General features: G+C 35.8%; 1 protein-coding gene across 1 annotated transcript in view; it reads right to left on the bottom strand.

Moving 5' to 3' along the window:
• DIAPH3 (diaphanous related formin 3) overlaps positions 1–27,854 on the bottom strand; it is a 245,857-nt gene that overhangs the window by 34,859 nt on the left and 183,144 nt on the right. Inside the window, exons 27-28 of the mRNA XM_056328634.1 lie at positions 27,068–27,163; positions 26,573–26,632 (exon numbers count right to left, since the gene is read on the bottom strand). Of these exons, the coding sequence (XP_056184609.1) occupies positions 26,573–26,632; positions 27,068–27,163 (156 nt within the window). The remainder of the gene's footprint in view (positions 1–26,572; positions 26,633–27,067; positions 27,164–27,854) is intronic.

Raw genomic sequence — 27,854 nt, forward strand, 5'->3', positions numbered from 1 at the left:
CCTTCAAAGAGGAACGGGGAGTAAGACTGAAAAACAAAGATGCACAACAGTTGGTCTGTTCATAGTTCATTGCATGGGTGCAGTAACGCCCATTTCGTGAAAAGACCATACCAGCACGGAGGAAGGTTGCCTGTTTAACAATCTCCCGACCATTGCAAAGCATGTGATTTTGAACCTTCTGGAGATGGGGCAGTTTTCTTCTTGTTTGAGGAAGTAATCATGCTCAGCTTCAGCCAACTTTCTTAACACAGGATGGAAGGGGATGAAGGAGAGATGCACTTTTTCAGAGGACACTGAGGGCAGGATACAAATGAGTTTTGAAGTTTTTAAGGTCATTTGGCTCACCCACCACTTCTCATTTTTCACTACATACATAATTATTTTATTCTTTTTTACATTCTTATATAATGGGAAGATAAATAGGGAGCCTTTGGTGTCTTTTGATGCACTTCCTTCAAAGCTCTGCCTGAATCGCAGTCCCATCATTATATTCTAATCGAAAAACATGCAAGTTCCTAGGGCTTTTGACATGCCAGCTTCAGAAGCAGGAAGCACCTAGGGAAATCTCAGAGGTGATTTGGTCTGAAGTTATATCAAGTCAAAGAAAAGTCTGATGACATACTTTGTAAATGTTAATGAAATGCTCTCCGAAATGTTAATGGTCTAATGCAGGTGACCAGAAGGAGAGTCTCCGAATAAATACACTAAGAAAAATTGGTAGCTACACATTATCTTCATAACAAGTTGCCAAAGTAGTGAAATTGCATTAACGGAAACAAGCTATTAATTTTAGCCATCTGTAACTAAGCTCAAATGCCACACCTTACTTAGCTTACAGGTAAGCTTACAGCTTAATGCAAATCCTGATTTTACTTTTTAATGGTTTCTTATCTATTTAGTATGAATACTGGTTTTGGAAATGATTCCTTTTATATGGCTCATGTCAAATAGTTGTACCCAAAGAAGAGAGGGCTCACAATATCTAAGGGAAGATGAGGAATTTCTAAAATTTGTACCCTTTAATCAGAAGTTGGAGTATCAATGTTGCATTCTAATGACTTGCTTCAAATTTTGTTGAGAGAACACAGAAATCTAAAACAGCAAATGGAAAACAAAAATTGTGCATTAGTGGTGAAAAGAAATACAAGTTTAATAATGGAAGTGATTTTTCAGATTTTTTCTGGGGAAAGGTGGGAGGTAAGGGTTAGAAACTGATAGCATAATGAGCATATCATAAGTGCAGAGCACCCAGTTTTACTTCTAAGTCTCCGTAGGAGTCCTCAGAGCAGCGCCAGCTCCATAACGAGCAAGTATTCTACTCAACTGGGGAACTTAGTGTATTAAACAAATCACAGGATATAAAAATACCCTGCTTGTGGAAACAAGCATAAAGAGATGAGCATTAATGATGAAGTAGCAGATGAAGTGAGACAAGGACACAGAAGCACCACTGGTTTAGATACATCATTAAGCACAATCACCTTTGACACAAGCAGTTTTGATATTTCAGTATTCCACCTTATATCAAAACTCATGAACTTCAGCATGTTGGAACAGTGCCTTAAATGTTGCAGCTAATTAACCCAGATTGTCTTCTGCAAGTTCCAGACCTGCTTCTTGTGGGACAGACCTTCCAGGGTTCTTTTACAGCTTAAATTGACTGGATTTAGTGTGTTACTTTTTAATATAAATGTAGCATAAAAATAGAGGAACCAAATGCATCGTTTTCTAAGTTGTGTAAGGTTTTCAATCAGGATTTCTAGATTTTTTTCAGTCACTCAGTAATCTCAAGTAGTGTATTACACCTGTGCTCTGATGCCTTGCTGTAGTTGCGTCTAGGTAAAATGTGAGATGATGAACAGACTACATGAAGTCCAGATATTTTAGATCCCAACTCTTCAGAAACTTTCTTCTCACAGGGTTTCTTGGGTGTCTGTTCCTAGAGTAACATAATTAAGAGCTGGGACAGTGATCTCACAACAAGTTTTTTCAGTTGTAGAAACTCAAGTTCTTCAAGATTATACCCCTAATATTGCCTTTACCTACATCTTTAATCCCAGTTGTTTCAATTTTCTTGCTCTATCCAGGTTTTTTGCAGACTTCAATACTCCTTTTGTGTCTTTAAATCTTGGCTTCAAGTGTTTTATCAAAACACCCATGTAACTGAAGCAGATTTCCACTTCTTATCTGCCTAACAACCTCATTGAACTGGATTTTTTTAGAAGCAGTATGAAATATAATCCCTCTTTACCTCCATCAGTTGTCTTTTCTTTCTTCATACTATCTATAACGCTGCTCTGAAATGAATAGCCATCAGCATAAAACAATTATTATTTTTTTTTTTATAACATGGAGATCTTAATAAAACTGAAAGAATTTAGGGAAGCTATATATATTTAAAAGATCTAGTTATATTTGATTTTTGGAGTACAAACCCCCTCCATTTTTTTCTGTAATACAAACTCAACCAATGGTCATCTCTTTTTGAGAGGGTATTTTATCTAAAAAAGAAGATGAGCCTTGTAAGCACACAGACAGACTGGGAAAGATTACAAATGAGTATGGAAAAATCTCAGTTAAAACTATAGGATATAAGTCTCAAGAAATTCCAGTTCTGTATTATATTCAATGATGATGCTAATATACTTTAACTTGTTGATGAATAGATGAAATTTCAAAACATTTGACCGACCACCCATCCTACTAGAATATTTTCAAAACTTCACTTCCTACTAATCTTCCTTTGCTCTTGTATTTATGCTGTCTGTTCAACTCAACTTTTCTGCTCCCACATTTATCCTCCCAAACATATACAAAATACATATTGTATAAATCACAATTGTATATACTTACATTGTATATAATATATATGTGTATTTTAAACACACATGTATATTTGTACAAATACACTTCTTGCCTTTGTTCTGTTAGACTAAACAAACCATGCTGTTTCAATCACTTAATTTCAAAGAGTCTGTATTCTTCTGTGTTATCCTAGCAGCCCTGCTCTACATTTACTGTTTGAATTATTTTTTAACACTGGTAAATGGCATCACTATTTCACTTTTTTTTTTTATTGCACAAATACCTTCCTTACCCTAGTCAGAGAACTGCTGACTTTTCTTACAGATACACTGCAGTGGAACTTAAAAATAAGTTTGATCTTTCCACCTACTTACTTGTCTGATACCTCCCTAGCTCATGAATCCCCAGTTTATATAAAGTATATAATGCTTTCTCATCTCTCAAGCTCTCACATAAATAAAATAATTATTGAAATACAGTTCTGCTTGAGAGTAAAGTCTGTTTCTAATCATTATACTTCATACTGAAAAACAAGGAAGTGGGGAAAGTATCCATGACCTCCATGCAATTATACCAAAACATGTTTTGAATATTTCTTAAGATAATTCTTTGCAGTGTTTTCAAATTCTATAATCCTTACCCTTGTAAGGAACAGTGAAGACTACAATCTGTCTTTGTTAATTAACTCAGTAGTTGGAACTTCAAACTTCAAAATTGTTCAGGAATCAAATATTCACAGAGAAACAAGTAAGGTTTTCTGGACATTACACTAAAGAATAGTTTGGAGTTACCTCAGAATTAAGTCCCAAAAGCCTTATCCAATAGTCCTATCAGGTCTCCAATACCCATGATTTATTTAAAAAAAAAAAACAAAACTCAGCCTATTAAAGAGGATCAAAGTGTCATAGTGATACTCTACAGTCACAGTAGGCATAACTGGGACAGAGAGTATATCAGGGGAAAAGGTTCATCAAAAGACTAAACTGAATGAAATCATGTAAGCTGCTGTTCAAGGCAAAGAAAAGAGAAAAACGTCTCTTTACCAATGCAAATCCTTTTAGGTCATAAAACACCTATTAAATTAATGCCACAATATATGATAAACCCATTTCCAGACTAACCTCAGAACTGAATCCTATCAATAAATTGCATCTCAGTCTGAAAATCCTGATTTATAAAATGTTTTGACAAACATACCCTTTTAAATCATATAACTTTGCCTCTGAGGAGTCATGTCACTTACTTTTCATGTCAATTCTCTGCACAGCTGCATTGCCACAATCTGTAGCGGCCACTCTTGCTCAAATCAGATGGAGCTATCAAATAAATTATAACAGCCTGCCACTGTCTTACACCGACAACAAATGATTGATAACAAAACCTGCCTACTTTCAGTTCTCATCTGACAGCAACAAAACAGTCCCTGCCTGCTTTTACTGGCATTTGTCATAAATCAATAGCAATTTCATCACTCAGAAAGGTGCTGTCAACTCTACTCAGTCCATCTGGGTTGACTTTATCATAATAAATTTCTAACTATTCATAAACTATTCAGGAAGGTTAATGTACAAAACTGGTTTCTTTTAGAATCTCCTATACACTGGCACCAGAGCAACATTTAAAAAATATAAAGTATCAATCATTTTTAAAGATGGGAGGAGGAACCAAGAGAATCATGTTCTATAATCTTAATGATATATCTACACCTATCGTTGCAGGGAATTCTCTCTTTATTAGGTAATACTATCATTTGATCCAAAAAGAAATTGCTTTTTCTGACCCGTTACTATGGCCTTACAGTAATTATACGTGTAAGTTAGAACAGTGAACCATTTCAAGGAAACTCAGACTTTTCAAGCATGAGGTGATAGATGAGCTCTGTATTCTTCCTACTACACACAGCTACGATATCAATACTATACAAAAAAGAAGTAGATCTTCAATATTCTACAAACATGAAAAAGAATAATTGAAATATTTTAAAACATCATGAGTAGTTACAAATATAAATTAGTAAATTCACTGATCTACTAAGTGGCACAATGAACTGTGTGGCAACAGAGATGCTACATATCTTAACACAGGGATCTGCTTCATATCAGTGTTTCCAGGGCTGATCTGAAAAGAATTGTATCACTAAATGAATTGCAATCTTCATTTGCGTAAAGCAGTTGGTGAATGTTTCAATTTCATTGCAGTGTGTGAAGCTCTGAACCGTGGTATTTATCAGGTTATTGTGTAAACTTAAGAAATAAAAATTTCACACTTGGTTTTGCAGCGAACCACTGTTCAGATGTTGGGGGGGGGGGGGGGGGCGGGGGGGAGATGGGATATGTGTGCTGTTTTAATGATTCATATCTGAATTTTGGGACACAAGTAATGTTATATTTCCACTTGGATTAACAACGACACTTCTATAGTGGTACTTTATAGTAATGTTACTATTTGGATTAGTAATACTTGAACTGACAAAAATAAGTCCTTATTTAAATAACTTAGAAAGTTTATTTCTGATCCATAACATTAATAATAGGTAGTTAAATCATCAGGAAATAGCTCCATTAACATCTAACTCTTCTATAAGAGAACATTACATTATGTTATCTTCTGGAGGAGAATACTGATTGATCAACAGGTAATTCTGTTCCTCCTTCTGTAAGTTTTGGGACATCCAACTGTACAAAAAAACCCCAAAATAACAAAAAACAAGTCATGCACGCAGGCTGATTGAAACTCCCTTTCTGATGTTCTTGAGGGTCTCTTTTTTTTTTTTTTTTTTTTTTTTTTTTTTTTTTTTAACCTGAGCATCTATTGGGATCTTCTACTTGTATTTATAGCAAGGTAAGAGATTATAACTGGTTTCCACATGACTTGTCTCGCTTGAGTTTCCTTCCCTGGGTACCTAGGGCAAATTATATGGACTAACAGCCTTCTTGGATATTTTGTATTTAACAGGTACACTAAGACACCAAAGAACCCTTGGGATTTAAAGGAACAAGTGAAATACAAATTTAGAATGCCACAGGTGAATTAAACCACAAGCTGCTCTCTTACATTATGGAAAGTCAAAAAACTTCACCTGCTATCCAAATGAACACTTATGCCTAAAGCGGTATCTTACCACTGCCAACCAATTACTCGAATCTTTAAGGTATAGCCAGTCCAAAAAAGCCAGGGTTTTTTTCCCTTATGTTTCACTGTCACAGATGTATCAAAACCTAGGAATTAATTTCAAGAATTGAGTAGGCTGATGAAATGATGGAAGATGCTAGGCATTACAGTGTAAGACCCAAGAAAGAATCGATTATCTTTTTTTCATAGAATATATAGACCAGGAAGGACATCTTCATTTGGGATGAAAGCTTAACCTAAATGCTACCTTATATCCTTCTGTTAGTGTAGGAAAATATGGTGGGGACATTAGAAACCTATGCTGTGCTCTTCAATGCTTATTTTAACTATAACTAATGGCTAGAAAAGAAGAAAAAAAGTACAAATATATAAAATACCCAGGAAATGACTGGTTAGTACTTGCACACCAGAACTTAATTCATATTGACGATTATTTGAAAGAAAAATACCATAAACATTTTCCTGAAACTGTAGAAGAATTTATCTTGCTTCTACCTAAACTGGTACATAATCTTTTTAAACCAATTTCTCCCATGAAGAACCCAGAAAAGGGCAATGAGGGAGATGATCTGGAAAGATTTGAAGTGAAATTAGAACAGTAGCTTTCCTCAGAAGTCACTATGCTCATTTGAATCCTTAGCAAAACATAAACCTGCAGAAGAGAAGAAAGAAAAGAAAGAAAAAAAGCATAAAGTAGTAGCACTGGTCCTATGATCTTAAGAACTATGTCAAACACAGTATCTTTTGTTCCCAAGGTATTCAGGAAAGGTGCCTTGGGATTGTGTTTCTCCAAAGATGGGTAAAAGAAACAGCCATTTATTGTGGCATGTTTTCAATGGTTATTACAAGAAGAAGGGTTGTATGAATAGATTTGAAAAGAAAGGCTGCAGGTATGGTTTTTTTTTTTATTTTCCTAACACATTGTCCACACAAAATCCTGCACCTCACAAAACAAGCCCACAGATCAATCTAAATCTTAGATTTTATGCTGTGACCTAAGGATTATCTAAATTGTAATAACTGAGGCCATAAACCTTGTCCCTTCACCTAAACAGTTAGTTGATGATCCAATGCAGTGGCTGGATGTCTTGAAACTCTGTGAAACCCATTTCTCACTGAGACTTAAACTCTCAGCCCATTGGGACTGTTCCACTATTAGTCAACACTCAGAGCATGCACCGATTGGGAAAAAGTAGCTGACTCGTTTATTTCTAGAAAATTCACAAATATTCTCAAGCAAAGGAAAGAAACTGAATCTGTGTTTCTCATATCCTGGCTAAATGACAAAGTAATATGGGTGTTGAGTAAAGGCAGTAACATCCATCTCCTCCTTTCTCTATTGCTTTTCTTCCTTTCTCTCAGAAAAGCAAATACTTCATGCCAAATGGAAAGAAATTTCAGTTTTCAATACAATGCAGGAAAATGTACTTTTTTGGTAATTTTTTCCCTCTCTTTGTCTTCCCACCAGAAAAAGAAGAGGTATGCACAGCTCTGCTCCAGACATTTCTCTTTAGTAATGAGACACACAAACTCCTCAGTGAGTAACCCATTCCATAACTCCCCCCATTCCCCAAATACATCTACAGTGGCAGAAGTGCTTGATGGCAGTCAGCTTCCTGTTCAGTGGCAGACTCAGTTAAGGAAGAGCTACCACATTTATCTTCAGCCTCAGATTTCTCCTAAATCTTTCTTCATATCTCATCACAACTTTAACAACAATGCTCTGCCCTCACCCCAAAACCAAACCAACCGACCAAAACACCACCAAAACGACAAACACACACCCCCCCCGCCCCAACCACCAAACAAAAGCTACCCAACCCAATAAAATCCTCATTTTACAAGCAGTTTCAAACATTTTTCTGGAGTTGAAGGAATGAACTGAGACAACTGGATGTTATAAACAGGTGTATGTGCACAGACAGCAAAGAAAAGCAGAAAGGTAAACATTCTGCCTTTTACGCCAGTTTATGTGGTATAATGGCAATACAAATCTCAGTTGCCTGAAAATACAGAACTGCTTTTAACTGTGAACCAATTTTCACCTTTCAGAAATAAGCACAAATGATGCCTTCCTCTGATGAAATTTTTAATGTTGAATGTAATTGGCTATTTTTAAGACTTTTTCTCATATGCAAAGACACATGGCTTAAAATCTCCACTTAAAGGTGAATAAATACAACACGTATTTGAAACTACAGATAATGCCTACTTGTGCAGGATAAGTGACGTGACCGTGTTAGTACCTACCATCAAAGCTCATTGCTATGTATTAACAAATAAGAGAGTCAATTTCATTTTTATTCCATTTTCATGGAAGGCAATTAAAGTGCCTGTGCTACTAGTAACCATGTGAATTCCTACATAAATAAATAAAAAATAATTTAAAAAAAAATTTTTCATCACTAGTTTCCCTGGAGTAGTACCAGTGTTAGTATGTTTTCCAAATTTGCCATTTAAGCTGTGTGTATCACTTCTTTTTGCCAACCAGCAGAAAGAAACAACCATGACTGGAAAGTTTTGCTAAATGTGCAACAGCTTTTGAAACCCAGCAGCTGCCTTTGGCCAGGACTCTTCAGACAGGAATGAATGCATTTTGCCAGCCAAAGGTTTGGCAGGTCGCTAATGCTCAGCTGGCATCCGAAGCCCCAGGAGGGCCAAGCGGCTGCAGCTGCAACTGATACTTGCCCCGTGGCCACCATCACCACGGCAACCCGGGTTGCCCGGATGACACGGAGGCATCTCATGGCTGATGCTCCCCGACACTGTGGCTGCGGCTTGGGATAACATACTTGTTCACCCACACTTCACATCCCTCCACCTTTATTTTCCACTGTAATTCATAAGAATATGGTCTTCTTTATCTGTGTTACCCCCCCCCCCCAGCCCACAGTACAGCCAGGTCAATTTTAATAAGCAGAACAGCTGAAATACCTTTCTTACTCCTTCCCTTACACAGCTGCAAAACCACCTGGAATACAGCCAGAAAAACAAACACAAGAAGTCTGTCCAAATATGCTGATTTTTTTCACAGGTGGTTCACATTCACAACAACTGATGGGGAGAAGAAAAGATTTATTTCTAAATAATGGGGCTGCTTATAGCAATGGAGTAAAGGCAGCTTTAGGGATGGGCAATAGTCTGCATGGCGAGCCAAGATAAGAGAAGACTGTAATTTAATTATCCCAAAGCACATGGAGTTGTTAATTTGAGCTGAATTTGAATTAACTGAAAATATTGTACCAGAAAATAAAACATGTAAAGTGTTTCAGAAGCACTCTTCAAAACTTTTAACCCAAACAAAACAGAAAACCTCATGCTGTTTTTTCATGTTGGGCCACACATTTAAGTCAGGAAGCTGCTGTGAATTTTTAAACCTTTTAAAACATCTTAGACTTACTACTTTTTGGATAACACTTATGAATTTATCAAATGCAAACTCCACTCAGAATAATGGCTATAAATGGTCCTTCAGCTGACTCATGTTGATGCAGTTGGGCCAATGAACTGGCTAGTAATTAAATACTCCCCACAAGAAAGTAGAACGCTTGAAGCCTGCAAGAGTCAGTTTGGATACGATGTTAGCTGGCACATTTTTTGACAGCTTCCTATATGCAGGGAAAGAGCAAAAATGAAAATACTTTACTGATTTCTTTCTACAGAATAAGTGGTTTCTCTCCCTCTTTTTTAACATGCAGAGAATAGCTATTACCAGAGCAGATTAAAAAAAAAAAGAGACTATCAAAAGATAAAACACAATCTTATTTTGAGCACCACTGTTTCTGTGAAATAATTTACTTTCTTATTTCTTTCCATATTCACAAGTAGCAAAGGAATGGGCACAAACCAATCAATTTCTAAAAACAAGCAAAAACCTATAAACACATTTTCTTTAAATTAATTGCATTAGAAATCAAACTCTTAGGTAAACTCTGGTCTTGATAAAGAAATATGGAAGTTTACATCACAAGTGCCAGTGATGGCACTTGGATAATTTATATATTAACTTGTCGCTGCTTTGGGAGATAGTCTTATTAACTTGCTTTAAGCTTTAATTTAGTTTGACAAAAAATATTGGTTAGACCGTTTTATTTCTTGTTTCCTTAAAGTGCTGAAAATCTAATTCACCAACTGGAAAGAAATAAGTAATATTAATTGGAAACCTAAAAATTTGAAATAAAAGAGTATCCCTGAACAAAAAACAACATACTGTTTCTGATTGCTGCACTGTGATCCAGTAAGTTTCAAGGTTCACTCGATTTTTAGTTAATAATTAATGGAATTTTATTTACAAAAATGTAAAATGAAAACCAGCACAGATACTTCCCATGAATACAAATTACAATAGAACATCTCTTGTGAATTGATCAGTAATGAGGTATTATATGCACTCCAATCCCAGTGGAAAGTTTAAGTGATAGAAGTTCTATTCTTAGGTTGACTTAATAAGCCTGGACTGATTTACTGAGTAAACTGCAAGATATTTCAACTTTATTTGGGTGAATTTTTTCACTTTCACACACCACTTCTATACAAGCAAAAGAACTAATATTAAATCCAACACTGCACTACCCAACACATATACCTCCAAGACAAGAAACTGCTCAGAAGCGACACATAAAACATATGTTAAAGTATACATTATTTTCCTTAAAAGAAGGAAGATTTTCAACATATATTGAAAATGGCATAGGTTCAAAGCTCAATTTTGATTTCTTTGATACACCGAACAAGAACATGTTAAAAGGACTTGAAATACCAATTATGATACTTCTAACGTTATGTGGTGTGATAACCACCAAGCTTTTTCTCCCACAGACAGGCAACAGAAATTGACACGACAGAATACACTGTGCTACAAGGAACAAAACAATTCGAGGGCAATATATTTTTCTGTTTTTCTAGTTCTTGCTGGTATACTTCATGCAAGTGTACTAAGCACACCATTAGCTCCAAAATCTGAAAATCTTGTTATGGCAGCAATGCTGCAGTGTTTTCTGAATATAAAGCACCCTGAAGTGGTCTTCTCCCTTAGCATGGACATCACATTCCAAGAAAAGTAACAAATTATAAAATTTTACTGCATTTAATCTGTTATTTGAAGGTGGACAGTTTGATGTAAAGAGAGTTCACCATCAATAAAAAAAAACAAGAAAAAAAACAACCAACAAACAAACAAACAGGCTGAAATCTGCAACTGAAGACAAGAGCATAAGGCAGTGCAATGTGCCCTTTACTGACACACACACTGGCAGCTTAAAAAGCTTTCCATTCTTGTATTTTCCTCTTGTTCTCCCTAACTTGCTCAGTTGAACTGCAATGAAACCAGACCACAGAAGGTTAATTTTAGTCAAACGTTATTTCCATACAAAATGCAGTTAGTATTCTAGTTAAAAAGTGTTCTTGACCAAAGAAGTTTTCTTATCACTTGCAGAATAATAAATTTCACTATGTCAATGCAGGCTAAGGCAATAAAGATTTGCAAACTAAAAATAAGAAGTAAATCCAGTGTGTTTGTTTGTTTATTTTTAATTGGCTAAATTAAAACCAGAGAAGTGTTAGGCATACGAGAAAATACTCTGCAACTACTCTTTGTACTAACATTGTAGAAGCACAGATGAAGAAAACTTTGTGGGATTGTACGGTGTAATACCAGAGCTACAGTTCTTTAAAGTGCATCTTATAGAAATTTCTGAGCAAATCCAGATTCTGAGTGACACACAGTTTTGGATGGGAGATCTAAGTGTATGATGTTTGAACCCTGTCCTGCCACCTTTCCCTTGGATCTTTAAAAGGACGTAAACAGTATGGCTACTTATTTAAAAAACATTTTACAATGTTTGGACAGTACATGAAGTTATCGCTGACCACCTCTTGTTTAGCTTTCTCTTAAGTAGCTAAAATATAATTTTTTAATGCATCCCTTTGTACTTTCAGTTATTAGAAAAGTAACAAAAGTATACTGTAATTTGTGTTACTATAGCTTTCCCAAAAAAGATTAGATCCCTTTGCAGCCTTTCTGGTTGCTTAGTTTCTTTAACATGCACGATTTCACCGTGGCTTTATGACTCACGTTGAGTGTAGAAGACTTCTATAGTAAGTAATATTATCATTTAGGCCACAGTGCATTTTATAGTTTATTGGTACAGATCAAAAATGGCCTTTTTATTGGGCTAAATCTGCAGTTACAGACGGAAGTAGGAGTAAAATGTTCTATATACTACAATTAACTGGTACTGTTGAATATGCTAATGTACTATAGCACTGATAGATGAGTAAGAAAGATGGGCTTAAAGTAAGGAAGTGACAAGATGAGGCTGGGAACAAGAAAAACTATCATTAGGTATCGCTCACAAAGCTTCAGAAAAAAAGATCCACAAAGGAAGATCAAATCCCAAACTAAGATATAGGATATAGCTAGCAGTATCCTCAATTAAAAAGTCATTAACATTTATTTTTTTAACTTTTGATAATGAAGATAAACCTTTTTCTAATTGATTGTCATTAGAATGTGGAAAAGGAAGAAAATAATTCATCTTCCACCCCATAAGAAGCAACAATTCCAAATAATATAACCAATCTTAGACCATAAGATTAATGTATTTTTGACCCCACTGAAACAAACCCAACATTTTACAGTAAGAGATCTCACTACATAACAAGTTTTCAACAAAATTATCTCAGAGCAACTGCTGTTAGGCGGATAAACAGAGACTGGGTAAACTCAGCGGAGAGTAATTGGCTGTGTCCTGTTTTCAGTCAGCAGCTGGCAACAGAGAAAGAGCAGACTTAAAGCACTGGGGTAAGCTTGGAGACTGATTAGTCAGGAAGCTATTGCTAAAGGCAGCAAGAGTAGGAGCTATCCCAAGAGCTCTCTCACAGCAGTTCTCTCTGTCCAGTGAGACACAACTGGAAATCCCTTAATGCACTCTGCCCTTCATTTATTTTTGCTACTGGACATTTGAGAGCATTTAAGAACGTTATTTTTTTGAGTAGTTGCCTGATGATGGATCACACAGAATTAAAATGATTTTATATTTCTTAGGGAAAGGGGAAGACTACCATCTACAGTACAATTATAAAACTAGGGATTAACTGATAGCAAAGTACTTTTTATTCTGTGCTGAACAGCCTCAATGAAGTTTGCAACTACTCATGCATCAGTCCTGATTTACTCTATGCTGAAATTAGGAACTTATCTTACATACCTGGAAGGTCGTGTAACTTAAAGCCATAGTACTGATTAATTTAATTTTAATCCAGCTAGTCTAATGAAACTTCAGTACACTCAAAAATATTATCATTCCAGCTAGCAGTATAACATAAATTACACAAACACACTCTGTAGTAAAGAGCTGTGTATCAAAGTACTAGAATTTAGAAGCATGACCAAGTTAGCTATCCAAATTTAATGTTAATTTTATATATAGGCATTGTAAGAGAATTACTTCCCTGCCCCCCCCCCCCAAGAACTTGTACCATTCATTGCCTAGGACGGAATGTACTAACCTAAAGCACAGCTACTCAAGCTATTTTATCTTCAGTATTGAGTGCACTGTGCCATGTTTTATTAACTTTATTAAAAATAGAGAATTAAAACATGGAGAAACCTCTTCAGGTCTCTCAGCCTCAAGCACTTTAAATTAGAGGCCTGAATTCATGGACTATTAACAATTTATGTAAGCTAACTCCCACGTAAGATGGGTAAGTTCCTCTCTCTAGCCAGTATAAGGAGCCTAAGCTCCCTAAATTGTATATCTATATTTATGAGGTATTTTATCTCTTCAAGATATTAAGTGCATACATTAATTTTGGGAGATCAGCTAAAAAAGCTTAATTTTTTTTAATTTACGTGTTTAGTGCTTTCATCCTACTGTTTTCACTGCAGTTGTAGATGCTTGGTACATCTGAAAAGCAGACCCTGTAGATCTCAACTTCAGAACCACACAATGTAAATTGGGAAAAAAAATCAAACCACCCAAATTCAAAGCCAACAATACTCCCCCCACAAATAGTTTAGGACTAGAAGAAAGAATAGGGCACTCTACCAGCTTCTACCATTTCTTTTGATGTAGTTCTCATTTATTCTTATATTGTTTTTTAAATACTGAGCAAAATTTAAGAGTCCTCCCCCAGCTCCCCCATCAGCCTAATTTGGCATTATGTTCATGAGAGTTATGAACAGGTTTGGAATCATTAGATTGACTCACCCAATTCTCAAGCTAATGATGGTGGAGTGAAAGATTAGACACCATGAAGTTTACTTTCTCATGGAAAAGGCGCATTAAAAAATATTTGTATTTTACAATGTAGGAAAAAAATATTAAGTCTCCCTTCTGTGGCAATGACAGCAATAAAATGCACCTACTAAAATAAGAATAGGTCTTTAGATATAAATTTATCAATAGACAATTCTTATGCACAGAACAGAAAGCAAATTGAAGTAAAGTATTGGGGATGAATCTCTACTTTTGAAACTAAGGAAACATTAAAAAACATAAATCACCAGATATGATTACAGTAAACCCTCCCCAAACCCCCAACCTTATACAAAGTTATAAAGGCAATAGAAGCCTTTATGTATTAATAAGTAAGTATTTTGATCTCTTCTCCAGCCTCTGGAGAAAACAATTGGAAAAACGATATATCCCATCAGTCTCCACCTTGAAGACTTATTTCTCTGGCTAACTGTTGTGGTTTAACCCCAGTCAGCAACCACACAGCCACTTGCTCACTCCCCTAATCCTTGCCACCAGTGGGATGGGGAAGAGACTTGGAAAAAAAAGTAAAACCTGTGGGTTGAGATCAGAACCGATTAATAATTACAATAAAGTATATTAAAGTATATTGAAGTATAATAAAGTATATTAAAGTTCAATACTACTACTACTACTACTACCGATGATGATGTAATTTAAAAGGAGATAACAAAATGAGAGAGGAATAAAACCAAAGCGGAAAAAACCCCAAGTGATGTACAACACAGCTGCTGACCCCCCACTGACTGATGCCCCACCAGCCCCTTAGCAGTGATTGACACTTCCCAGCCAACTCAGCAGCAGCAGTTGCATGATGTGTAAAGGAGGCTCTCCCTCTGAACATCCAGCTCAGCTCTTGCAGCCAGGGTGCCAGGAGGAGCTGTGCTTCAGTACCAATGACATCCAAAGCAGACTGAACCCCTTCACAAACTGTCAGTATCTCTTTTTCAGTTGTGCCTCAGATCCTTTGGATCCCTGACTCCAAAAGCCTAAGGGTCAACCTTGAGTCTCCCCTGGTGCTTTCTGCCAGGGGCTCCAGGCAGGGCCATTCTCCCTGGCTGTGGTGTAGAGCACATTTTTATTTTTACATCTTGCCCTGCCCAGACTGGCCCAAGTGCTACTACATGAACTTTCTCCTGGGTAACTTGTTCAAAAGCTTGCTGTTGCTCAGGGCCCCATTTGAAATCACTCTTCTTCCAGGTCACTTGACAGAGGGTATTTACAACCAGACTGTAATTTGGAACATGCATTCTCCAAAAATCCACAATGCCTAAGAAAGCTTCTTTCTTTTTTACTAGCTTTTCCAGATTCTGCACTTGTTCAGCAGAAGTTCCAAAACACTGGAAGTGCACTGTCCCTAGGTAGTTGCCCATACTATCCCGCATGCCTGCCACTCATCCAGTCCTGGGGCAGATCTCTGGGTTGATATCCTTAAATAGTTGTTTAACCTTAAACAAGACTTGGTATACATTCAGAAAACATAGCAATAGGAACATGCTGTTTTGGACATCCCAAGATATTAATTCTCAAAAATTCTCAAAAGCTATTAAAATTAGCCTGGAGGTGAAGGGGAAGATGAAGGGAGGTGTCTCCCCCATGGACTGGGAGAAAAGTTAAAAGGTATAATTATTAATAGCTTCCGATAGATGGCTCCTGAAGTACGGAGATGATGGCAATGCTGAGTACAAATACCAGATTAGCCTCACAACCAGCAATTCTGTCATACCATAAGCCAGTGTTACAAAGTACAACATGACAACCTTAGCTCAGTTCCCACAGGTGATAAACAGCACAACACGGAGCATATACTGCAAGTAAGGTACTACATGATGCAACTTTAAGAACAAGCACACCAACTTTGACGGCAAATAAACCAACGCTGTGACCAGCAATTATCAAACTAATCTAAAGAATGCTTACAACAAATTTGTTCTGACATTTCTAGTCAGACTTGTCTCAACCCGTTGTGCCCAATGCTGGGCACCAAAAAGGACTGTTATGGTTTGACCCCAGCCCGTAACTGTGTACCCTGCAGCTGCTCACTCACAGCCCAGCACCCCCAGTGGATGGGGAGGAGAATTGGAAAAAGATAAAACCCATGGGTTGAGATAAGAACAGTGTAACATAAAGCAAAACATAACAACAATAATAATAGTAATGAAAAGGAAAAAGAAAGACAGAGGAATGAAAGTAAACAAAAAACAAGTCATCCACAATACCGGTGGTCAGCTCACCATCCACCAACAGATGCCCAGCCAGTCCCCGAGCAGCGATAAGCAGGCCCCAGTTTATATACTGAGCACGACGTTCTATGGTATGGGATATCCCTTTGGCTAGTTCAGGCCAGCTGTCCTGGCCCTGCTCCCTTTGTGTGCCCCAGCTCACCGGCAGAGCACGGGACAATGAAAAGCCCTTGCCTTAGGGTAAGCACTGCTCAGCAACAACTGAAACACCAGCGTGTTATCAACGTTACTCTCATACTAAATCCAAAACCACAGCGCTGTACCAGCTAGTAAGAAGAAAATTACCTCCATCCCAGCTGAAACCAGGACACTCAGAGATCTGTAGCACCTCATAACACTGCCTCTCAGTTAAGGCACACAATTCCGATACTAATTTCTTCTGCTGTTAATAAATTCAGTTACACTACTAAAATTCCAGTGAAATTTAGGTGCCAAAGTCAGCCTGGGTATGAAAAAGTTTCACTCAGCTGTGTTTGACCCTGGTTATCCAGATTCAATTATTCCCTCAGGGAAAGGGTTTAAACCATGTTTTCCATAACCTTGGAAAGTTCCCTTTTGTTCATTAGCATCCCCCTGCACACAGCATTTCACTGTAAATAACAAATGTTACCAAGCCTAGTAATTCAAATATTCATATTGAATGAGGAAGGCTGACAATGATTCCTGCAACAAAAAAACAGTGATTGAAGTGAAATACATACTATCATCTGGAAGCTCTGGCCATGACAGCAGCCTATCAGCTTGTGTCACATTAGGCAAGCACTTGCCAACAAATAGTTTACCTGTGTTTCTATTAAACTCTTTTATCCAACGTGTTTATACCAAAGCAGTAGTGATTTCATTCCATTCCATGTGGCAAATTTCCGTGATATTAATACAATCTTCTCAATTTCCCACTATTACAACTTATCTTTTGGAAAAGTAAAAATTCATCTAATATTTTAAATAAAACAAACTGTCACTAAATCAGGTAAAACAGGAGGCATATCCCATTTTCAGATTGTTTAAAATGATTTCCTTCTTTCTGTTTATGAAAAGAGACTATCAGAAAATGCTGTCTTTCTAGCCAGTATAGGTTCCCAAATGGCAGGGAAGAACCCAAGTGACAAATTGATTCTAGATATAAAATACATAACCTATTAAATTAGTTAATTCAGATTTTAGAAATAGAAAAGAAACCTATGAAAAGATCCTTCATTGTGGCAGTGTATCCTACTTTTCTGCGGTTCAAGGCTTCTTGAAATTCTTGGACATAGCTCCTGAAACTGCATAGCTCAATTAGGTGCTGTACACAGATACTCAAATTTGTTTATCCCCAAACAGGGTTGTGATACCTGAATTTGTTCCTGGCCTCCAAGCTATCCTGCTTCAAGTAGACAAAGTAGTCTCTCCAGAACTAATTCAATATCTGTATGTGCACTGTACTGTAACATACCAGGTACACTCACCTCTTTTCAAATGCAAACAGGCATAAAGCTTAAGAAAACAGATAAAAAGAAAAAACTCTGGAATAATTATTTGCCCATGCTGAAAATCTGCTGAGATTTCATTCCATTCTCCTGTTTATGACACTAAGTATTCTCGATGTTATCTTTTAAATTTCTTATTTTATCATTTTGCTGTGCCACAAGGAGAGAGAAAATCAAGGACTGCAAGTCTGAATACAAAGTAGATTAAATTCACTCTTGGTTTTCTAAACCTCAGGGTTTAGATTTTTGAAAACTTAAGGCAAATATGGTCAAACTTGTAGGGTCAGATAACAATTTTTCTTTGATTCCTCTATATACAGAGTTAGATAAATATGAGACAAAAAAGCAGGAGAAAAACTCTTTCCTCCTATAAAATACACCCCACCCCCCCCCCCCCATTATAAAAATGTCTTCTTTTTAAGATAGCATGACAAAACATTGTAACAGAAAGACCATGCTAACAAGGCATTTTTACAGTCTTTCAAAGAAAGGAGGAGTATGTATTAGTAATCCTGGTTTTTGCAAATCCAGTAAAATACAGATTACTTCCAGAGGAAGTAAAATATGCCGGGAAATTGCATGGACTTCAGGTAATTTTCCTGTTTGTTTAAAAAGATCTAATAATGATATAATGAAAAAAATCAGGTAGACACATAACTCCAGTATTTCTTTTACGTTGTACATTTTTGCTCTGTTGCAACAACCACTCAGGAAAAAATGAAACTCAATTCTCCCAATAAAGGAAGCAAATCCCCAGAACATTAAGGGAACATATTCATTTACACGGCAAAGAAAGATGAATTAAGAAGTGTGCTTAAAGAATTAAATAAGCAATGTTTTGTGCTTTCTCTACATCTTTTGAATTGCTGACTAAACAATGTTGCATTAACCAGATATCAATTGAGTCACAAAACAGACTCGGGTCAGGGCTGCTACACTGTTTCCATCTCATATTTTGTCCCCAGTAGAGTCTGTTAACCAAAGAAAAATCATTTCTAATGTCTAGCTGATGAAAATTCCCTACCCAATATTTCACTTTTTTTTTTTTTTTTTTAAAAGAATGATAACCCCTTTGAGAAAAACAAACAAACAAAGAAATATAAAGAGCATTGTGGCTGTTGTTCAGTTAATAAATACATCATTTATTTTATTTAGATCAGAGTTCTTAACTCCTTTGAAGCAAGAAGCAGGAGTTTAGATACTACTTGTTCTTAACATTCAGAAAACAGAAGTGAAAGACTCTAGTAAATTTATACCTAAAATCTTGTTTCACAAATATGGAAGAGACTTTAGAAGTACTCTGAAAAGTGACAAGACCTCTTTGCTATACAGATCAACTCAGTAATTGTCTTCCAACGGGAAGTTCTGTGTGGCTAAACAATGAAAAGACACATATGGGTAGATTGTTGGTAATTTACAGCTCCCTTCACAGATTTAAGATTGTCCACTGATGCATATTCAAAAGACTGCTTTGAATATATAACTTGCCTGCTGTAGCTTTTGGAAATCTGGTTACCTAGCTAGACAATTATGAAGCTGACATTTACTGTATGTGCAATTACGGAATACATAGTGTCACTGCTTTCAAATATCACCTCTTTGCCACAGTTCTTACCTTGTAGAAAATGTCCTTGCCTCCCTTGAGAGAGGGGAGCTTATTCAACTCGTACTGACATCAATGAATAAGGGAATGATTAATAAAATCAAATGTATTGTTTTAAGTTTGACTTTAAGACAATTGAAACAAATGAGTTGTTAATGGTTAATTCGAGACATAAGTATTTTTGTATATCCTGCTAAATGCTTCGTAAAGCATCAAAAAATCCTCTGTCCAAAAAAGTACCTTCAAAAGGAAGCACCCCCACAAGATAGATGAGCTGACTGGAAGTTCATCATGAGGAATGAGCTCAGCAAAAACGAGGGGAAAGGTAATTCCCGCAGGGTGAGACTGCGACCACCAACTCAAGAAATCCGCCAGCCCCAAAAAGAAGTTGAGGATGAGCATGCAAACTAATTACATGAGAAGCAAGAGAATTATTTGACAAACAGGAAACTGAATACTAAGTAATGAATTAGGTAACTTGTAATCAATGAAGGTCGATGTCTTTGTAAGCTAAACCGTATAAATAGTGGAAAGTTTTCAGGAGCGGGGAGCTAGGCATTTGTGGGTTACCACCTAGCTCACTACTTCGTGACAACTGGAATAAAGGAATAGAAATACCTCTACTCAGTGTGTACATTAGTGCTGTGCACTGGGTAACAAGCCCACCTGTGGGATAACAGTACCAATGAACACCAGCAAGGTATTTACAAAAGCAGTTAGCTCTTCTGAGTGCCTAATTTGACATCTTCAAAGGGTCTCACTTGAGGAATGAAGTTGTCAGACCTCTGGAGAATAAACCCCATTATAAAGTCCACCTTGTCTCAAGGTGGCACCTAAATGTTTTACTCTAAAAAAGCTTTGGTTCTCTTGTCTTTTGTATATGATGTTCACATATAATTCTTTATGATAAGACAGAATGGAGGATCTCACCTTACTCATAGGGTTGATAAGGGAAATCTCACAAGACTTTATAAAAGGAGTAACAGACTTTTTTTGTAGGATTACAATTCCTTCTCTCCTTTTGTAAATACAGGGAGTGCTAAGGTTGACAGTGTATGCTTGGCTTATATTAAGGGCAAACTAACAACATTTATTTTTTTCCATTTATACCAGTATTTTCACAGTACTGATGAGCATTTACTATTAATTTAAAGTACCCTTTTCTATTCTTAACAGAGCTTGCATTCATTTTTCAGCATTTGGAATCTGGAAATGAATAAATAAATGAATGTTTTATACCTCTCTATGTCAGTCTTTATTATAAAAGTTAATTTTATTAACTTTGTTGCAATGACTCTGTGAAAAAAAATAATGCCATTTTTCATCCAAAACTAGTCTCTGTCATCCCTTCTGACTCAAGTACTTCCTCCGCTCCAACTTTAAATTATGACAGGAAGATCACTACAAAAAGATCCTGAAAACTTTGCATCAAAATTAATCTTATTCCTAGATATTTTGGAATGTAAATTTTTCAGGGCCACTTCTGTGAGAGACTGTATGAGTATGCAAGTATGGCAATGCAGAAATACTTCTAAATAAACAAACAAAAATGAGTAAATTCACCTTCCTTGTCTGGATGGGTTTTTTTCCACACATGCAAAATTGACTCATGGTCACAGTTTCTTTGTACCCTGCTGCCTGCTCTAGCAAAAGTCTCTTTACTATGAACAGTGCAGATGGTTTCAGGGGAATTATTTCTGTTAGAATAAGCAGCAATTTTACTTGACCTATGAAATCAATACTGAAGTGAAGCTTTGGGAACAACTAAGAACTATATTTTGGTTTATTATTAGAAATCCTATTAAATGATTTCATTTCATAACAGTGCCTACAGACATTCTGGGTCTTCTGCTGAGGAAACTTGTCTATTGAGTAAAACTTCATAAAGCCTTACAAAAAATTTGTCCACCGCAGCTACAAACACTGATGGTTTTAGATCACTTACAAAAAGAAGAATAGGCTAACATGCATAGTGCCTTCAACACAATTACTACCATGAAGAACTGGTAGTGCTCAAGAACGCATCTTGAGTTCTGGGTAAGTACTGGGTAAAAAGTTATCTCCCCAGGTTTTCCAGTGTTAGATACTTCCTAATGGTTGCTATGTACAATTGTGGAAAAGACAGCAACATACACAGACATAAGAAAAAAATGAGTAAAAAATAGGTTTAAATGTCAATCATAGTTTGCTGTCATATACAGCAATGATGAAATAAAACAGTGACCTCTAAGTGGTTGCACTGTCGGTTTCAAGAATTAAGATGAGCCGATGAGCCTGAGCTCATTGTCAGCTATGATTGTCAAAAATAAGGTAGCAGAGGCACTAATATGAACCTCAGATGACAGTTCTATTATGAATAAGAGATGAAAAAAAACCAATGAACACGAAAAAAAGGTTTTCTTCTACTTAATTGGGACCAGCATGACATTGCTTGACAAGGATTTTATTTAACAGAAGTGTTTAAAATGCTTCAGGCTAAATGTGACATGAAAATTATTCTATTGTTTATAGATATACTGAACAAACAGCTATGGTAATTATGGCTATCTCTTACCATGAAAGTTTGATTTGAATATAGAATCAAGAGCTTTTTGTTACCTTTGGAAGTACAGTCCACAAGCCAATTACTGACTGCAAGACATAGATTTCTTATAACCTTTGCAGCCACAAAAAGCAATCTGTGTTTTTTTACTGCCATTTTATTATAGCTTTTCTTTACTCACAGCATTTTGAATACAATCTATTTGTGAAGAAAAACACTTTCTGCTGCACTTGAGGTACATATACATGCAATCAAAGCTGCATCTCAAATTTGTATTCATGCATTTCAGATACCATTACCTTGGCTAATGTTACTGCAAATAAATGCGTAGCCATAGCAGCAGAGAACTTGATGCAGGCTGCAAAGCCTGACTGAAAACTTAGTGAATAATGCAGCTTTCTGTGCTGTAGTGGGCTCTGTGCTGCCTTGAATATGCTGCTATTTGAGTTTGAACTTAACTATCCTGAAATAAATGTGCAAGCTGCAAATATGCCTTGACTGTTCTTGTAAATAATTTATACTCAGATAAGCCATAGCTATTAGCTGCTTGAAGTTATCTTCTAATGTGCAAAATCCTGATCATTGAAAATTAAGTGCTTTCTTCTGCTCCCTAAATAAATAAAAAAAAAGCTCCCCTGTTAGATGCTATTGAACCAAAACCTTACTGAAGTTTAACACTAAAACTACACCAATACTTGTGTCATACAGTACTCTGAATGGGAATTACAGCAAAAGCAGATACCACAATATTTACAGCAGTTTATGGCTCTTTGCAGTTATAGCAAATTGTGTCATTAACAGGTAGTTTTGAACATATATGTAATTCAGTTGTTAATTTAAAAATACAAACACCATGGAAGGAAACAAAAGAAATAAATATACCAATCATATCTGCCTCAACAAAAATCTAGGGATTTTTTTTTTTTGTATTCTTAAGGTGTTAGAACATTTCCAAGACATAGCAATTCCAAATGTATATTATTTCCATTAGTTATGCAGCAGGGCATTTCCTCAGCAAGAAATTATCTGACTTGATGGGCCTTGTCACAAGCAGAAAAAATACAATTGGTAATTCTGATCTCACAGAATTTAAATCTACAGAGTAGATTTAAACATGGCAAAAAACACATACCATGTTAGAAAGAGGCAATCTGTTCAATAAAAGAAGAGTGCAGTAGGACTGAAAATAACACAGCTAAGAGGCCACCCTGGGATGCAGCATGAGAACTAGTACTTCTTTTTCATCAGACATACCAACTGATTGAACACTAACAGACTTTTCTGGGGAGCTCAACAGATCACGAAGAGAAAAATGGCTAACCAATGGCTAATATTCCACTAAATTTACTATTCCTCCTTTTTTTTTGTCTTAAGCAGTCCACTTAAAGGAAACAATTTCAGTTCTCGGTTCTAGAGCTTGCTCCTCTATATTATTTTGTTTTATAGGGACTGGCTCAGCCTCATGAGCAAGTGATAATTTGGTATCTTGAGCCGTATTGAGGATAACAATGGCAATGGTTAGAGATTTTTTTCCTGCTTCCATTTGTATTACAGCTAAGGAAAAAGTGTGCATTCTGGCTGTATTTCTTTCCCCTGTCAATCTGAGAGATATGGAGCCACTACTGTCCAGTTCCCATCATGCTTGGGTCTGATTCGTATTGTACTTTTTAAGGAAAGTATCTTTAATCATAAAGATGAAACCAGTTTTTTTTTAATTTGATTGGTTTTGTTTTGAAACAGAAGGGATTAGCTAGAACTTGATGGTATCTGCCTAACAGATCACTACACTCTGAATGATTCAGAGGACAGACATTTCAAGTCGTGGCTTGTAATTCTTTTCCACTGCATGACGAGTCAAAGAAGTTCATCTTAGGTATGAATCTGAGGTGTGTATTAACATATATCTACTCTAAGTGAATCTGTTAGTCTCAGCAGAATAAGCAGTAACCAAAGCAGTTACCAGTTAACCCAAACAGCCAAAACCAGTATGAACTTTTATCTGTCTCTACATGTTTTAAGCTTAGATTAAGTCAGTGGGGTTTTTGCCATGATACAAAATTTAGCATCCATTTGACATTTTAGGCTGGGAAAAACAGCAAATCAATGAAAGAGCAAGCCAATACTTCTGTCTAATGACCTATCCCAGTTTTTCTGAAGTGGGCTGAAATCACAGACTTCTTGTTTATACAGTCTATATGTAATATACCATTATATACAGTATTCACCACTTACTATACATGTAATAATAGATTATTACATATGTATCTATGTTTATATATAAAGTGCAAGAAAAAATATACGGAGAACAAGCCTGAAAAAATCCTCACATTACACACTGCTGAACTCAGAAGCAGAAAATTAAAGAAACTTTATCATTATAATTCTTGCTTTGACTGGCTACATTGTTAACTTTATTATCTAGTAGGACTGAAAATAACACAGCTAAGAGATAATATACTATATTATCTAGTATAGTCTGACTAGATAATAAAGTTAACAATGTAGCCAGTCAAAGCAAGAATTATAATGGTTATTATCTAAAAAAACCACCTTGGATACTCAGTCTAGTATTCATCCTAGATAGTATGCAACCTACAAAATTTCTGATTTCCCAATAACAAAATAAGTTATTAAAAGCAAATTCTCAACTAATTTACACAGATTTTGAAAAGGAAAAAAAAATAAAAATAAAGAAGTTCACCTCAAAGATGAACTTGGAGCAACCAATGACAATCAATGTATTTCTATCAAAAAGCCAAAAAAGCTTTGATAAGTCAACTCACCATAATCTACATCAACTTCAGGGCTCTGTTTATCTCAAGATAGGAAGTTAAAACATGTAGATATGGTGGCAGGTGCCAACAAATCAAAAACATACTAAAGAATTCTTTAAAAGCAAGTTCAGAGGTGTATTATTCTGTTCCTGAGCTAGCAAGACATGTGAAAGAAAAGCTGGATTTATTTCAAAATGCCTTACAATCTGATTACCTCAAAATGCTCTATGAAAAAACTGACATTGGTAACAACAAACACAAAAAAATATCCAAGAGTTTACTTTTACTCTTCTCTCCAAATCAGATGTCTGAATTTAAAAATTCAGTATCAAATTATATCCATCTGCTGAACAAATCAGTCCCTGGGTTAGACTACAATTTTGTAGAATGAAAATCTTGGGGATTTTGTTTGTTTGTTTTTGGTGTTTTGTTTTTAACCTGAAACACGGCCCTAACATTTGACCAAATGCTGTTACTTTGAAAACTGGAAGCTACACTGTCTGTCCACAGACAGCTTGATAGACAGATAGAATGGGATGAAAAGAAGTAACATTCAACATAATTGCTCTTACAAGCAGAAACACTTACAGAAGAAATTCAGATGTGCTCTGTAGTCATCATTCAAATATCAGTGTTATGTGCTAGACAAGAACCTGTCAGATGTACTTGATTTTTCGTTGAGCCAATTCCTATAAGTGAATTATCTTTAAACTGTCCTTCCAGTTCTATTTTCTTTAATTTTGTGTTTAATAATGCCAAATTCTGTATGATCTTTTTCTGGCAATATACACTTAAGAAATAAACACTTAAACATGAGGTATAATTAATAACATCAATTTGATGGCATCTGCTTTATAAACTCTGAAGTGCATTTAAACATCGAAGGATAATGCATTCTGCTTAAAAAACTAAGAAAGGAGATATCTTTTTTCATCATGTTTCAATCACATTTTTTTTCCTCTAACAGAAGTAGTACATATATAATTTTTTTCCTGAAACCACTAGTTACGAGCAACTGAAAACAGTCACTCTGGACTCCTCAAGCTTAACAAAAGCACAGCTAGTATAACAATATTCTGTAGATTGTCTAACAAACAAAGCTAACAAGCAACTGCACCCTCCCTGTAACTTTTCATATATGAACAAGTCTTACTGATTACAGTAAGATAGTTCAGGAGTTTATGAATAAATATACGCACAAGACTCATGCTCAAAATTTTGAGAAATATTTTGCAATTAAGTAACTGATTAATTTACTATTACTTTGCAGATACAACATCACTTTTGAATTAGACTGGTGAATGATAGCTTAAAGGTTTCCAGCTGTAGTATCAAGAAAACCAAGACAAAGAAAAATAGAATTAATGCAAAACAGCTCTCTGATATGGTATCATAAATACTTAGCAACATAAAATGTTCCACAACCTCTGCTTTCTATTATAGTTCCATAATACATTCAAAAATCCTTACATGACTGTTCTTGAGGATTATAGAAGTACTACATTTAAACATGTAACTGAATTTCAAATAAATAAAAAACCCACAAAAGATAGAAAAGATTTGCAAAGTAATCAGTAAATATAGTTTCAGGATGTAATATTCAGGTGATTCTTAGAAAGCAGGTTCAAATACAGTTTCAGTGTTTTAATAATGTGGAAAACTGAAAAAATGACAGCAATCTTTTGAAAGCACATATCAACTACATAAGCTGAGAAGAGCATGCAATTAATGAATATGGTTCATTACCATGGTTACAAGCTTTCAGGACAGGCCGCTGTGTGGTTGGACTGAGATTTTGTGGTACATCTGTAAAAGCAAGGAAAGAATGGAAATAAGACACATCTTTGAAAGTTATGGAGTACTGTAACAACTTTACTAAGAATATTTAGAAGTTAGGCATTTCTAGGAGCAAATTGACAGTTACATACCAGTGAAATAATGTGATTAACTTACAGGGCAAGATGACTTTTACTTCCCGCACTCAACTATAAACCCTAAAAAGTTGCAGTACATGTGGCTATATCAAAGAGTCCTGTCATAATAATCAGGCTATGCCAAGCTCAATAAATTAATCTCCAAAGTGCTACTGACATCTGCAAAGCAGTCTGAACATCCCTGAAACTTGTCATTGCAAAAAAGTGTTAAACCCAATAGCATTTCAGTTCAAGAGCACTGGACCTACTGGAACACATAATGCTTTTAACTTTCTCTGGAAAATAAAATGTAAAATAGAATATTCACCTTTAGACCTTGGTGCCCTTTTCCGTCGGTCTCGAAAAGCTGCACCTGACTGCAAGGCCTCCAACAGACTATCCATCACTCCAGTCTCCTCACCTTCTGTAAAGAAGAGAGAAGGAACCTTTTAGGTTACCATAACAATATCAAAGCATAAATAATAATAACAACAATAAAACATGATAAAAGATATTAATAGTATTATTAAAACTATTTCAAACTCAGACCAGGTTTTGACACTCACAAATTGCTCTCTTGCAATTAATCACAACAGATTTGGTCTTCTATACATTGAACTAGGCAAATTTTATTCCATTCATTCCACATTCCTCTCTCCATACTGAAAGTCAAGCATAGTTTTAAGTGAAATGTCATTTCACTTATTTTCATTTCAGTAGCCTTTTTTAACTGCAAATAATCAGTTTCACGTCAGCTTTCAAGAGCTGTCCCTTAAAAGATTTGCTGTATTAGACAAGAGATCGTTTCAGTTATTCTTATAAAAAGTTGAAATTATTTCTCAGCAGGAAGCTGAGTGAACAATATTGGACTGGATAGGATACACAGCGATATCTATAGGTAGCTTTAATCAAAAGCCATTTTCTGCTTGTATTTAATAACTTCTGGCCAATATTAAATAATTGATGTAGTTCAGGAAAATTCGGGGGATATTATACATACATGTGCAATACAATAAGTAGAAAGAATTACGGATGTCACTCTGAGATTATAATTAAATGCAAACATTAAATGCCCTACTTTTATTTCCTCAAATAAACCTATCAGAAAATGTTAA

The sequence above is a fragment of the Falco biarmicus genome, chromosome 2 (assembly GCF_023638135.1).
Source record: "Falco biarmicus isolate bFalBia1 chromosome 2, bFalBia1.pri, whole genome shotgun sequence".
NCBI classification, from domain to species: Eukaryota; Metazoa; Chordata; class Aves; order Falconiformes; family Falconidae; genus Falco; species Falco biarmicus.